The sequence below is a fragment of the Carya illinoinensis genome, chromosome 10 (genome assembly GCF_018687715.1).
Source record: "Carya illinoinensis cultivar Pawnee chromosome 10, C.illinoinensisPawnee_v1, whole genome shotgun sequence".
NCBI lineage: Eukaryota > Viridiplantae > Streptophyta > Magnoliopsida > Fagales > Juglandaceae > Carya > Carya illinoinensis.
In genome coordinates this window covers 36,645,284-36,655,532 of record NC_056761.1, presented here as the reverse complement: position 1 = coordinate 36,655,532, position 10,249 = coordinate 36,645,284, and the positions used below count along the sequence as shown (strand labels likewise).

General features: G+C 39.6%; 2 protein-coding genes across 5 annotated transcripts; both read right to left on the bottom strand.

Moving 5' to 3' along the window:
- Nucleotides 1-1,876: 1,876 nt before the first annotated feature.
- Nucleotides 1,877-3,503, bottom strand: LOC122279070 (L-type lectin-domain containing receptor kinase VIII.1-like). The gene has a single exon (XM_043089390.1). It carries the CDS (start codon nucleotides 3,119-3,121, stop codon nucleotides 2,063-2,065), a length of 1,059 nt encoding a protein of 352 aa, XP_042945324.1. The 5' UTR covers nucleotides 3,122-3,503; the 3' UTR covers nucleotides 1,877-2,062.
- A 1,193-nt stretch (nucleotides 3,504-4,696) lies between these two features.
- LOC122279071 lies at nucleotides 4,697-8,898 on the bottom strand. 4 transcript variants are annotated; one of them, XM_043089393.1, is made up of 5 exons: nucleotides 8,393-8,898; nucleotides 7,540-7,718; nucleotides 6,378-6,738; nucleotides 6,055-6,172; nucleotides 4,697-4,993 (listed from the first exon to the last, which is right to left on the bottom strand). In XM_043089393.1, the coding sequence occupies exons 1-4, from the start codon at nucleotides 8,777-8,779 to the stop codon at nucleotides 6,092-6,094; spliced, it is 1,008 nt and encodes a 335-aa protein (XP_042945327.1). In that variant the 5' UTR covers nucleotides 8,780-8,898; the 3' UTR covers nucleotides 4,697-4,993; nucleotides 6,055-6,091. The 4 variants fall into 4 exon arrangements, with proteins under 4 accessions (XP_042945327.1, XP_042945328.1, XP_042945326.1 ...); XM_043089394.1 differs by having other exon boundaries at nucleotides 4,697-4,949; XM_043089392.1 differs by lacking the exon at nucleotides 4,697-4,993 and adding an exon at nucleotides 5,084-5,475 and having other exon boundaries at nucleotides 8,393-8,897.
- Nucleotides 8,899-10,249: the final 1,351 nt, after the last annotated feature.

The following is a 10,249-nucleotide window of genomic DNA, read 5'->3' as shown; positions in this document are numbered from 1 at the left end:
TGAGTTGAAGATTAAAGAGTGTCGAATTGAAAATGGGTGGGATATCTCTCTTCTAGAAAGGCTGGTGGGTCATCAAAAAGCTTTTGATTTGTATCAATTCTTGGCTAAAAGAAAGGATGGTCAGGATGGTTTAATTTGGTTGAAAACAGATGATGGCAACTTTACTACAAAAAGTGCTTGGGATTGTATAAGGGTTCGCGCGCCTTCCTTAACTTGGGTCACTTGGATTTGGCATAATAATCTCCCTAAGAAAATTTCCATTATGATCTGTAAGGCTATTCATAATTGCTTGAGCGTAGATGAGAAGATCAGAATGGCTGGTATCCCCATTGTTTCTAAATGCAACTGCTGTTCTCGGGGTCATATAGAGGACCTGAATCGTGTTCTTTGTTCTAGTGACTTTGCTAGACAAATTTGGCGTTTGGCTGCGACTCACTTGGGTGTTTATATGGGGGTTTTCCAAACTTGGAAAGAGCAAATTAATTTTTGGTTCCGGCACACTAGCAAGTCTTCACAGTTAAGGATTATTTTTGGGCTCATTCCCTCTATTATTTCTTGAAAGATATGGGATAGGAGATGTAAAGCTAGATATGAAGATAAGTATTACACGGCTGAGGAGGTATGACAGGCTATTAAATATTAGATTAGGAATATTACGCAGTTTACTATGAGAGTTTCCAAGATTTCCAACAAGGATGTAGATATTCTTAATCGCCTGGATATTCCAGTTTTACCTATGATCCAGAAGAAAGTCAGAGTGGTGCAGTGGACTCGACCCCGTCAGGATTGGGTGAAGCTGAATATTGATGGAAGTAGTTTGGGAAACCCTGGGATGGCAGGTGCAAGCGGTGTGATTTGAGATGCAGGTGGTAAGCTTCTGGCTGCTTATTCTGTTTTTCTGGGACATGGATCCAATAATTTTGCTAAAATGAGAAGCTTAGTGGAAGGGGTTCGTCGTTTTTATCAGCTTGGGTTTGTTAGGATTCAGATTGAGACTGATTCTCAACTCCTTGTCTCTTGGGTCACTAAAGGAACATGTAATATTTGGTATTTAGAGGATTTTTGGGATGAATTACATGCCTACCTTTCTTGCATGGAGTATATGATGAAACATATTTATCGTGAAGGTAACGCTGTGGCAGACTATCTTGCCAAGCAAGGTGCTGGAGGTTCGAACATGGAGTGGGCAGGGGATCAAGGTTTGCCAAGTAACCTTAGGGGTCTTCTCTGTATGGATAGACTTGGCATTCCCTATCTTCGTACTTCGTAGTGGCTTTTCTAGGTATGTTTTTGTTTTGGTTAGCATTACCTTATCCTTACTTGTTGGTGGTTTCTTTTGCAGGTGTTTCCTTTTTTTCTTAAGTCTGGTTTTGGGTCTAGGAGTCATGTTTTCCTTTGTAATTTGTTTGGGTGTCCTTTGTTTTTTATGCTTGGGTTTTGGGTCTTGTCTTCTGTAACCTCCAGGCATCAGGTTGTAATCACGGTTTTCCTCCGCCACAAGTGAGGGCTATTAATAAAATTGAGAGGGGGTCACTCGTGGACATGTGACCTTCGTCTCTTCTTAAAAAAAAAAAAAAGAAAAAAAAAGAAAAAGAAAAAAAAGATAAGTGTAAACAGAGGAGATAAGATCAAAGATAAGAACAATCATTCAAAACTTTTATCATGATCACTCTTCCTATTATGTAGGCTTTTATCTTCATCTTCATGGTGTGATTTATATTTATCTTCTACAGACTTTGTTGTTATCTCAACATGCAACATTATTGACAACGGCTGAAAGGCTTGCAAGCAAATATATATTGCTTCATAAGCAGGTCCTAAATAACTGTGAGGAGGCATTAAAAGTAAAAAGGATTAAAAAACCAGCAAAAGGATATTTGAGCCATGAAACGGAGGATGGTTTTCTAGAATGATTCTGGTGTTCACCCAGATTGGAGAATATGTTACCAAAAGCACATTTCGACAATTGATAACCAAATCACAAGAATGTCACAAAACGTGAAGCTACAAGTGCAAAAGATAGTGATTTACAACACGGCATCCAACAGAACACCTCAAACACCTACTTGCCATCTTTGATGGCTTTCTCTACAACTACTCCGACTTTCTTGCAGTCGCAATCCATGGGCTGCATGGAAAACTCCTCCTCCGGCACCACCGGACGCCTATGCCCAAAAATTGTCCACAAATACAACACAGTGAATGCCGCCAATGCTCCGCAGGCAGCACCGAAAATCATCATAGCCAGCAATCTTGAGAGACAGTCGCAACTCTTTCGAGCTGCCAAAGTTTTTGTGCTTTTAGCAAATGCCTTGGGATCCAATGGCTCGGAATGCATCCAATTCGGAACATGCCTAAGCCTGAAAGTCCATGAATGCAGAAAACATGTACTGGAAGAATTCCTGCTCGACGAGCTAAAGCCTACAAACACTTTCTCATCCTCGCACACTTTCGACAAATCCATTCGGTACGAGAGCAACGGACCAGAGGGCCTCGAATGACCATCGTCACTCAACCTAACCTCTATTCGCTTTGAACCCGCTTCGTAATCTATCCAAGCATGGGCTTTTCCACTACTACGACTTAAATTATAAGCTGACGCCTTGCTAAATATCTCTGATACAAAACTACCCACACCAATTCCTACATGATTCTTAACCAAACCATTAGTATCATCCCTTAACGTATAAAACTTGACAGCAACAACCTTAATTTTAGTCTTCCCAGATCCTAGAGAAAGCCCAGATGAAGTATTGCCAAGCTCGCTGATGTTGAAACCACTCGGAACCATAAGGAAATCTAAATCATCGCCATTGCCCGTAGACATCGAGAACGAGAAGTATGTCGAAAAAGAAACTAGATTTCTGGAGTTGCCTTCCACAAGTTTAATGGGGCTCTTGTACATAACTCGTCCAGCCCTCGAGCTCGCTGGACCAGTTAGTTGAAAGCCGCCATCAACAACCTTTGCATCCCCATACAGAGCAATTTTGGACTCGATTATTGAATCATTCTCGAACCGTGTGAATGAGAAAGAAGAATCTGGGTCTATAGCCAATGATTCGAAGAACAAAATGAAGAAACTTAAGGCAGCGAGGTGCCCGGAAATGGATAATGCGGCCATGGGTGAAGTGGGGTTTTGCTGAATCTGATTGTCTGCGAACTGGTGGGTTTCTAAGGTTTGTGGGGCGGACCCATTTGCATCCGAGGTGAATTTTTCTAGGGTTCGAGAGCGGAAAAGCAGAGGAGGAAAGTAAAGAATAACGGGCGTGGTAGTAGGCTTGGAGGTTGTGAAAATTAAATACAGTTACTCGGTTCTGCAAAATCTGACTCACTGTCTCTGAGTGGTAGCTGACTGGAGGAATATGAAGAAGGATATTTTGCAGTTCTGCACTCGTGCTTTGTAAAATTCACTAGTGGAGTCTCTGTAAATTGTGTATTCACATTTCTCTACCATACCATTTCTTTCCTCTGTAAATTGTCGAAAAAGCTGTGTAAACCCGAATTCAAGGTACGTAGTTGAAAAACTTATCAAACTCAGGAAAAAAAAAACTCCTTAAATTCAATTTTTATAAGAATTATTCGATAAATACCATAAATAAATGCCTCTCTTTTTTTAGCTCGAAATCCTCGTGATGAGAATGACTAAACAAAGGACAGCTGTAAAACACAGGCCGCGAGTTTACAGTTTTATCACACTCATTCGTTCCTTCCCTTTTCAAATTCTTTGCAATGGGAAAAGCTATTCCTTGGGACCATTTTTTTTTTTCTAACTTGCGCACCCACCAGGCAGTGCCTACTTTAGTGAACTCTTTTCATCCAAAAACTAATATGCGCGTGCTTTCTGTGGTCTTGGTATGACAACCCTGTCTGTCTCATTTACTGAAGTAAAGTCGCATGTTTGAATAATGAAGTTAGTAAAAGCACTTAAGAAGCTCATTATCATTGACATTTGGCACATTGGCCTTAAGTTTATGCTGTGAGATTTACAGACTGTCTATCTCTATCTGAATTGTAAATTAATGTTTGAATAGAAAGTTATAGAAGGTCTTAATCCACTGTTAGGTGACAGATCTCTCTTGCCTGGAAAATAAGATACAAAAATTTTAATGCATTTTTAGTGAGAAAGTCTTAGAACCACAAGACAAGACTCGTGACGTTAGCACGAGTTTAGGCATTAAATTTCAAGAATGGACCACTAAGCTTTTGAGCTGTGTAATCACCAACTCCAACTCCAAGTCTTAACAACTCTCTTTATAACTTTTGTTTTGAACTATAGCCTTCGACCTAAAGCCTTTATGGTTAAGGAAGTACACCATCGTCATTAGCCTTTAGAGTTAAAGTATAAAAAATGTCATGCCTGGAAAGTAAGATTATCCATCTACTCTCAATGCGAATTAATAAGGCAGGAGTGAGGTGGACCTTATCCGGAATATGCTGTTTCCAATCCGACACAGCCACCACACCAAAAGCATCCTTTGGAAACTGAAAACAACATTGTCACAACTTCGTGGACCGGACCGTTATGGTTTTGATCTGCAAAATCTTGATTCTGGCAGTCTTCATCTCTTTTATTTTATTTTATTTTTTTATTTATTTTTATTTTTTTATCTTCTTCCTTCTATTGGGCTCAATTATCTTTACATGAGATAAGAGTGAGGGAGGTGTCACTTGCGTTGCAGTGCCAAAGACAAAATAATTGTTCTGTCTACTTCAAAGAAACCTTTTTAAAAACTGTGCTGGCAAACTTATTGCTTGATGTGCCGATTTGCACAAGCGAAGCATGTTAGGACCATCCATCCCATGGGGCCATGAGCAGTTTTGCCGATTTAAAACATCGAAGCAGGAACAAAAAAGAGTGGATTGAATCCACTGTGCCTAAACAGCTTGCGCGTGGGCCCAAGGACTTCAACTGTTCAGCTTAAAAAGTATACAAAAATTCTCCCTGCAGCCTGTCAACAAGCAAGGAAACTGAGTGCGCATGCTACCAACGTATCTGTAGAGAATATAACCAACATTTCATGCACGAAAATGCAGAATTAGAGACAGAATAACTTAATGTATTCTAGAATTGAGAGTCACTGCATGCAGGAAACACTTATTTCAAGCTTATATAAAAAAATAACTAGAACAAAAAGTTGTTCATCTGAAGGTACAAGCTTTCAAATGCTGAAACAATGGGCAAGTGAGAAAAGATAAAAAGGACCAATTATTTCCAGTTACTTGCGATGCTAGATCTCCCACTGCTAGGATACTTGATCCTGAGACCTCTGCACAGTGTTGAGGTCTTTTTTCATTCCATACTAGAATAATGAAACATTTTGCACCTTCCAAATGATTCTTGATGATTTCCTCAGCTGCAACGTCTAGGATCTATTACTGTAGTAGCCTAGCAGGCCTGGGATCTGCATCCTTGCTCAATGTCTGGCTTGAGCATAGAGCCGAAATACTAAGGCAACATAACAACCTCTGCATTCCCTGGTAGATGACTTGACAGCATATGCACTTAGAAATGTATATGACACGAGTTATATGGATGGTCATCCCAATTTTTAACATAACTCCCAGGTCCTTGTTTGGATACAAGAAGACTCTCAACTCATCTCATTTCATCTAATTATTACAACTTTCGCAAACTTCCAAACAAAATACAATAAACAATTCAACTTTTTCAAATTTCAAAACAAAAGTAATATTAAAAATAATATTCTAATAATATTTTATTCAACTTTCAATTTTCATCTTATCTCATCTCAACTTACTATTCAAATCTAATTAAGCCCATGCTCTGCAAAAAGTGTTAGACCTCAAACAGAAACTTTCATGATTTGTATTACTGACCTGATGAGACGTGATATGCAAATATCTTGAGAAGCAAGAATCTAGAAGCAACTCAATATGTTGAAATATTTAAACCCAATATATAAACAATGATAGCTTATAATGCATGCCTCATATTGAACAAGCATATGATACTGGGGGCACAATATTCTCCAGGTAGAAAAAGGAAGAAATATCCACAAAAAGTGGTATATATCACAAGATCGAGAAACCCACCCTAAATTGATGATCAAAAGGAGTGACATTATTTACATCAGTTAGCCTCTGCAACAATGTCATTAACATCAAGATCTACTAAGCTTTCCTTCCCAAATAGCATGAATCCCACAGTAGCCTGCATGAAGAAAATTTTCTAGAACATCATTCCTCAATTCTGATGTAGATTAGTAGGAAATGAGAAACTATTGTTGTCACAAGGACTTTTTTGTATCATGTAAAGCATCAATTGGATCATTAAGGATCTTTTATACAGCATGCAGGCACACATTATCTGACATAAACCTCTTTATGTCAACTATCTGTGAGAAAGAATGCCACACCTTTCCAGCTTTGCGATTCAACTTTTTAAGGCTGCCAATAAATTCTGCAAAAGTCCCAGATACAACTCGAACAGTTGAACCTGGGACAAGGAGCTTATAATCCTTTGTTGTAGATGAACCGTTTGCGAGAGGATCAGAAGCCTTTCTGGATCTCCTTTTGGGCTTGGAATCCAAAACAGATTTTGTGTTGTCATTGGGATCTAAATGAGAGTCAAGACTGAGCATCCCTGAATTGAGGCTTCCTTCTTGCTGGCTTTCCTCAAAAGCTCGGTCAGCTTTTTCTTGTTCCTCTTTTGCCTGTCTAAAGATCACTTCCATGTCAACAGAAAGGACTGGCCTTGGTTTGTTGATCTGTCTTTTCCTGCATTCAAAGAACAGCTTCTAATTACACAGATCAAAGTAGACAATGAAGGTAATATGTGGCCTGGTTTGGATTTAGAGATGAGATAAGATGGTTTTAGATGAAAGATAAAAGTTGAATAAAATATTATTATTATTATTTTGGGATTTGAAAAAATTGAATTGGGATTTGAAAAAGTTAAATTGTTTATTATATTTTGTGTGAAAATTTGAGAAAGTTGTAATGATAAGAGGAGATGAGATGAAACCCCTTCCCAATCCAAGAGAACACCTATAAAACATGGTTCCAAGATTTGTGGCCAACAAACATGAGATGGTGGCTATCTAAGGACCCACAAAGACCAGTATACCAGAAAACTTAACCCAAAAATTTACATGTTCCTCCCCTTTGGCTAGAGAATAAGCCTATATACCAGAACATAAATTGACAAGAAACTCTATCAGAAGTATCAAAGTCCCTTGGATTCTTTCTTTTCAGGTTAAGTCAAGTTTGAGTCATAATACGGATTCAAAATCTACGCATATATGTCATGTAAGTACACCATGAATGAGGGCTGGTGATCCAAATGAGACCTACACAGGGCTTAATTCAGATAATTAAATGGAATAATATAATTAAATGGAATAATAGAAAAAATCTTTCTTAGTCCTTTCAGACTACTTTTCATTGGGCTTTTTGCGACGATGTGTGCATTTTCTTTCACACGAGTGTTTCCCATCCATTCTACTTTCTAGATTAGGCAATATCAATTTTGAAGCAACAAATATTTCAAGTACCAAAAAAAAAAAAAACAATACTCACGTATTTCCAACTTTGGAACCAACAAAACCTCCCACTCCATCAAATTCTAGTATGAAGTCATGTAGCTCTTTGTTCAATACACATCTTAGAAAAACACACCCAGGAAATAGGGCCTTTGGTTTAACTGAAAGGGAACCGTTCTTCAATTTTCTCTTCACATGGACAGCTGGAGCGTAGACCTGTAAACAAACTCAGCAGGGTTGTAAAAACTATAAAATCTTAATTTCCGCAGCATCCATTGTTTGCTATCTTAGTGCCCCACAAAAATAGCATCAAACAAATAAATTGTTAATAAATTTTTGCATGAAACACTGCAAACTGCCTAAAGTTGAAGAATAAGATACTTGGTCTGCACCTTGTCGTGATGTTTTTTTTTTTTCTTTTTTGATAAGTTCCCTGTCGTAATGTTAACAAGAAGTTAGGCAAAAAGAATTCGTCAATCTTTCATCGTGTTGAGTTTATTATGGTTTTGTGCTAGTGGATATGGATGCTATTGATCATACCATAAAACTATAAGAGCAAGCTGTCATCAGAATATTTCTCAATTTCGCGACACATTTGAAATTTTACCAAATTCCTTGCGAATCATATCGATCACTTTATACAGCATCATAACAACGGAGACTATATGAATTATAGACAAATTCCGTTTCTTTCCAGATGAAGTTCACACTATTTATTGGCAGTTTACGCCGTTGAGGAACATTCATCCAAAAGTAATTCCTAGAAAGTCTAATTAGTTCATGGATATAAACATACTCGGTCCCGTAGGAAGTAATAAATGTAAAGAAATGCATATTATAGAAATCCAGAAATTGACAATCGTAATTCAGAGCGCTCAGCGTCAAATTACCTTGAAATCAACGTCGGGAAAGTTCCTAGCCAGTGAACGAGCGAGGAGTTCAGCCGTCTCCTCGGCCCTGATCCGGGCGACCCGAATCACCCACCATTGGGGACCCAGTTGAGCGAGGTTATCGAGGTTGAGCTCCTCGGTCCAAGAGGAGTACCTCTTCTTGGGCTTCTTCATGAGCCTTTCCTCCACTTGTTCTCTCCAGTTGGTGGTGGTTTTACTCTCCCTCCTCTCGTTCCTGAGCCGCCTTCTCTCCCTGGCCGGGAGCTGCGAGGTGCTGGCGGAAATAGATAGTAGGGGGCGTTTGGTCACGAGGTTTGGGAAAGGGATGGAGGGAAGGGAGATAGAGTGTTGGCAAGGACTCCTCCATGGTAGAAGTCCTTGCTTCATCCTCTTCTGGCAGAGGTGGATTTTCTCTTTTTTCCTGAAAGTTGTGGTGGAGGGGATAACTGGAGGTTGTAGTTGGATGTCAATCTGATTACTAATGGGCCTGTGTTAATAATCCAGAGACCATAGTCCACACCCATTAAGGTAAAAACCTTCAACTTGACAGAAAATCCATTTTCTTTTGCCAAATATATATAGCTTGTTATAAATCAATTTGTATTATATGGTTATATTTAACTGTCATAATTGATCAGGCTTTAATCATCCATTAAGAACTTTGTATTCCTATATATGTGGATATATTTCTAAGTTCAAATTATGGAAATAACAATTCTCTCTCTCTTTCCTTCTTTCCTTTTTCTCTATTTTCAATAATTTTACAACACATTATTAGCATGATGCGAGAAAAATCTTCCTTTTGCCGTATGGTTCTTGATTTTCTCTCTCCATCTCTCTCTTTCTCCCTTGAGATCCTCCGATCTCAGTCCCACAGCTGGTCCAATAGACCCATGGGTCAAACATGGCAATCGTAACATCACCCTTGTCCATCCAGCTCGCAGAAGCCACGTCGTTTTTCAGAGAGGTCGCACTTCGACAATGTGAGGGAGCCTAGAAAATCGAGATCGCGTTCTGACCGATCCATACCTCTTTGGAAACAACCGCATGTTCCAATTTTTGCAGATCCGACAGTTTTTCAGATTATTTTTCGGTTCGGTTGCTAAGAAAAGCCAACCCACCCCAAAGCAAATAGCTTTTGAGCTAGGCCTTTCATGATCACAAGATCAAATCAGCCTCGCCTCTGAAAGCAAGTTATTAACAACTAGATTGCCAGGAGACCATGGTGAAAATTGCCTTGGGAACCAGCTGAGAGGCCGCTCAGCCTGACTGCATCAAAGCCCTCATAGTCGAGTTCATTACAACCTTCATTTTTGTCTTTGCTGGCATTGGATCTGCCATGGCCGCTGATAAGCTAGAGGCAAGTTCACTGGTGGGCTTGTTTCCTGTGGCTATCGCACATGCACTTGTGGTGTCCGTGATGATATCTGCCGGCCACATATTCGGCGGTCATCTTAACCTAGCCGTCATGCTCGGCCTTCTCTTCGGCGGACACATCACTGTAGTCCACTCCATTCTCTACTAGATCGGTCAACTATTAGCCTCACCAGCTGCTTGTTTTCTTCTTTACTACCTAACTGGAGGATTGCCTTTAACCGAAGCAGATCATATTCCTCTCAACCAACATTCCACGTCGAAGACTTAGCCGCCGATGCCCATTTATGGCAATTTGAAGCTGTTCAGATTGAGGGTGTAGTTGGACCGGAGAGCTTCGCTTTTGACCAGCATGGCGGTGGACCCTATATCGACGTATCTGATGGCCAAATCATCTAATGGTAGCAAAGTGAACGACGTTGGATCTATTTTGCCGTAACTTCTCCAAAGAGAGAACATGAAGGAAAGTGAGAAGATGGACAG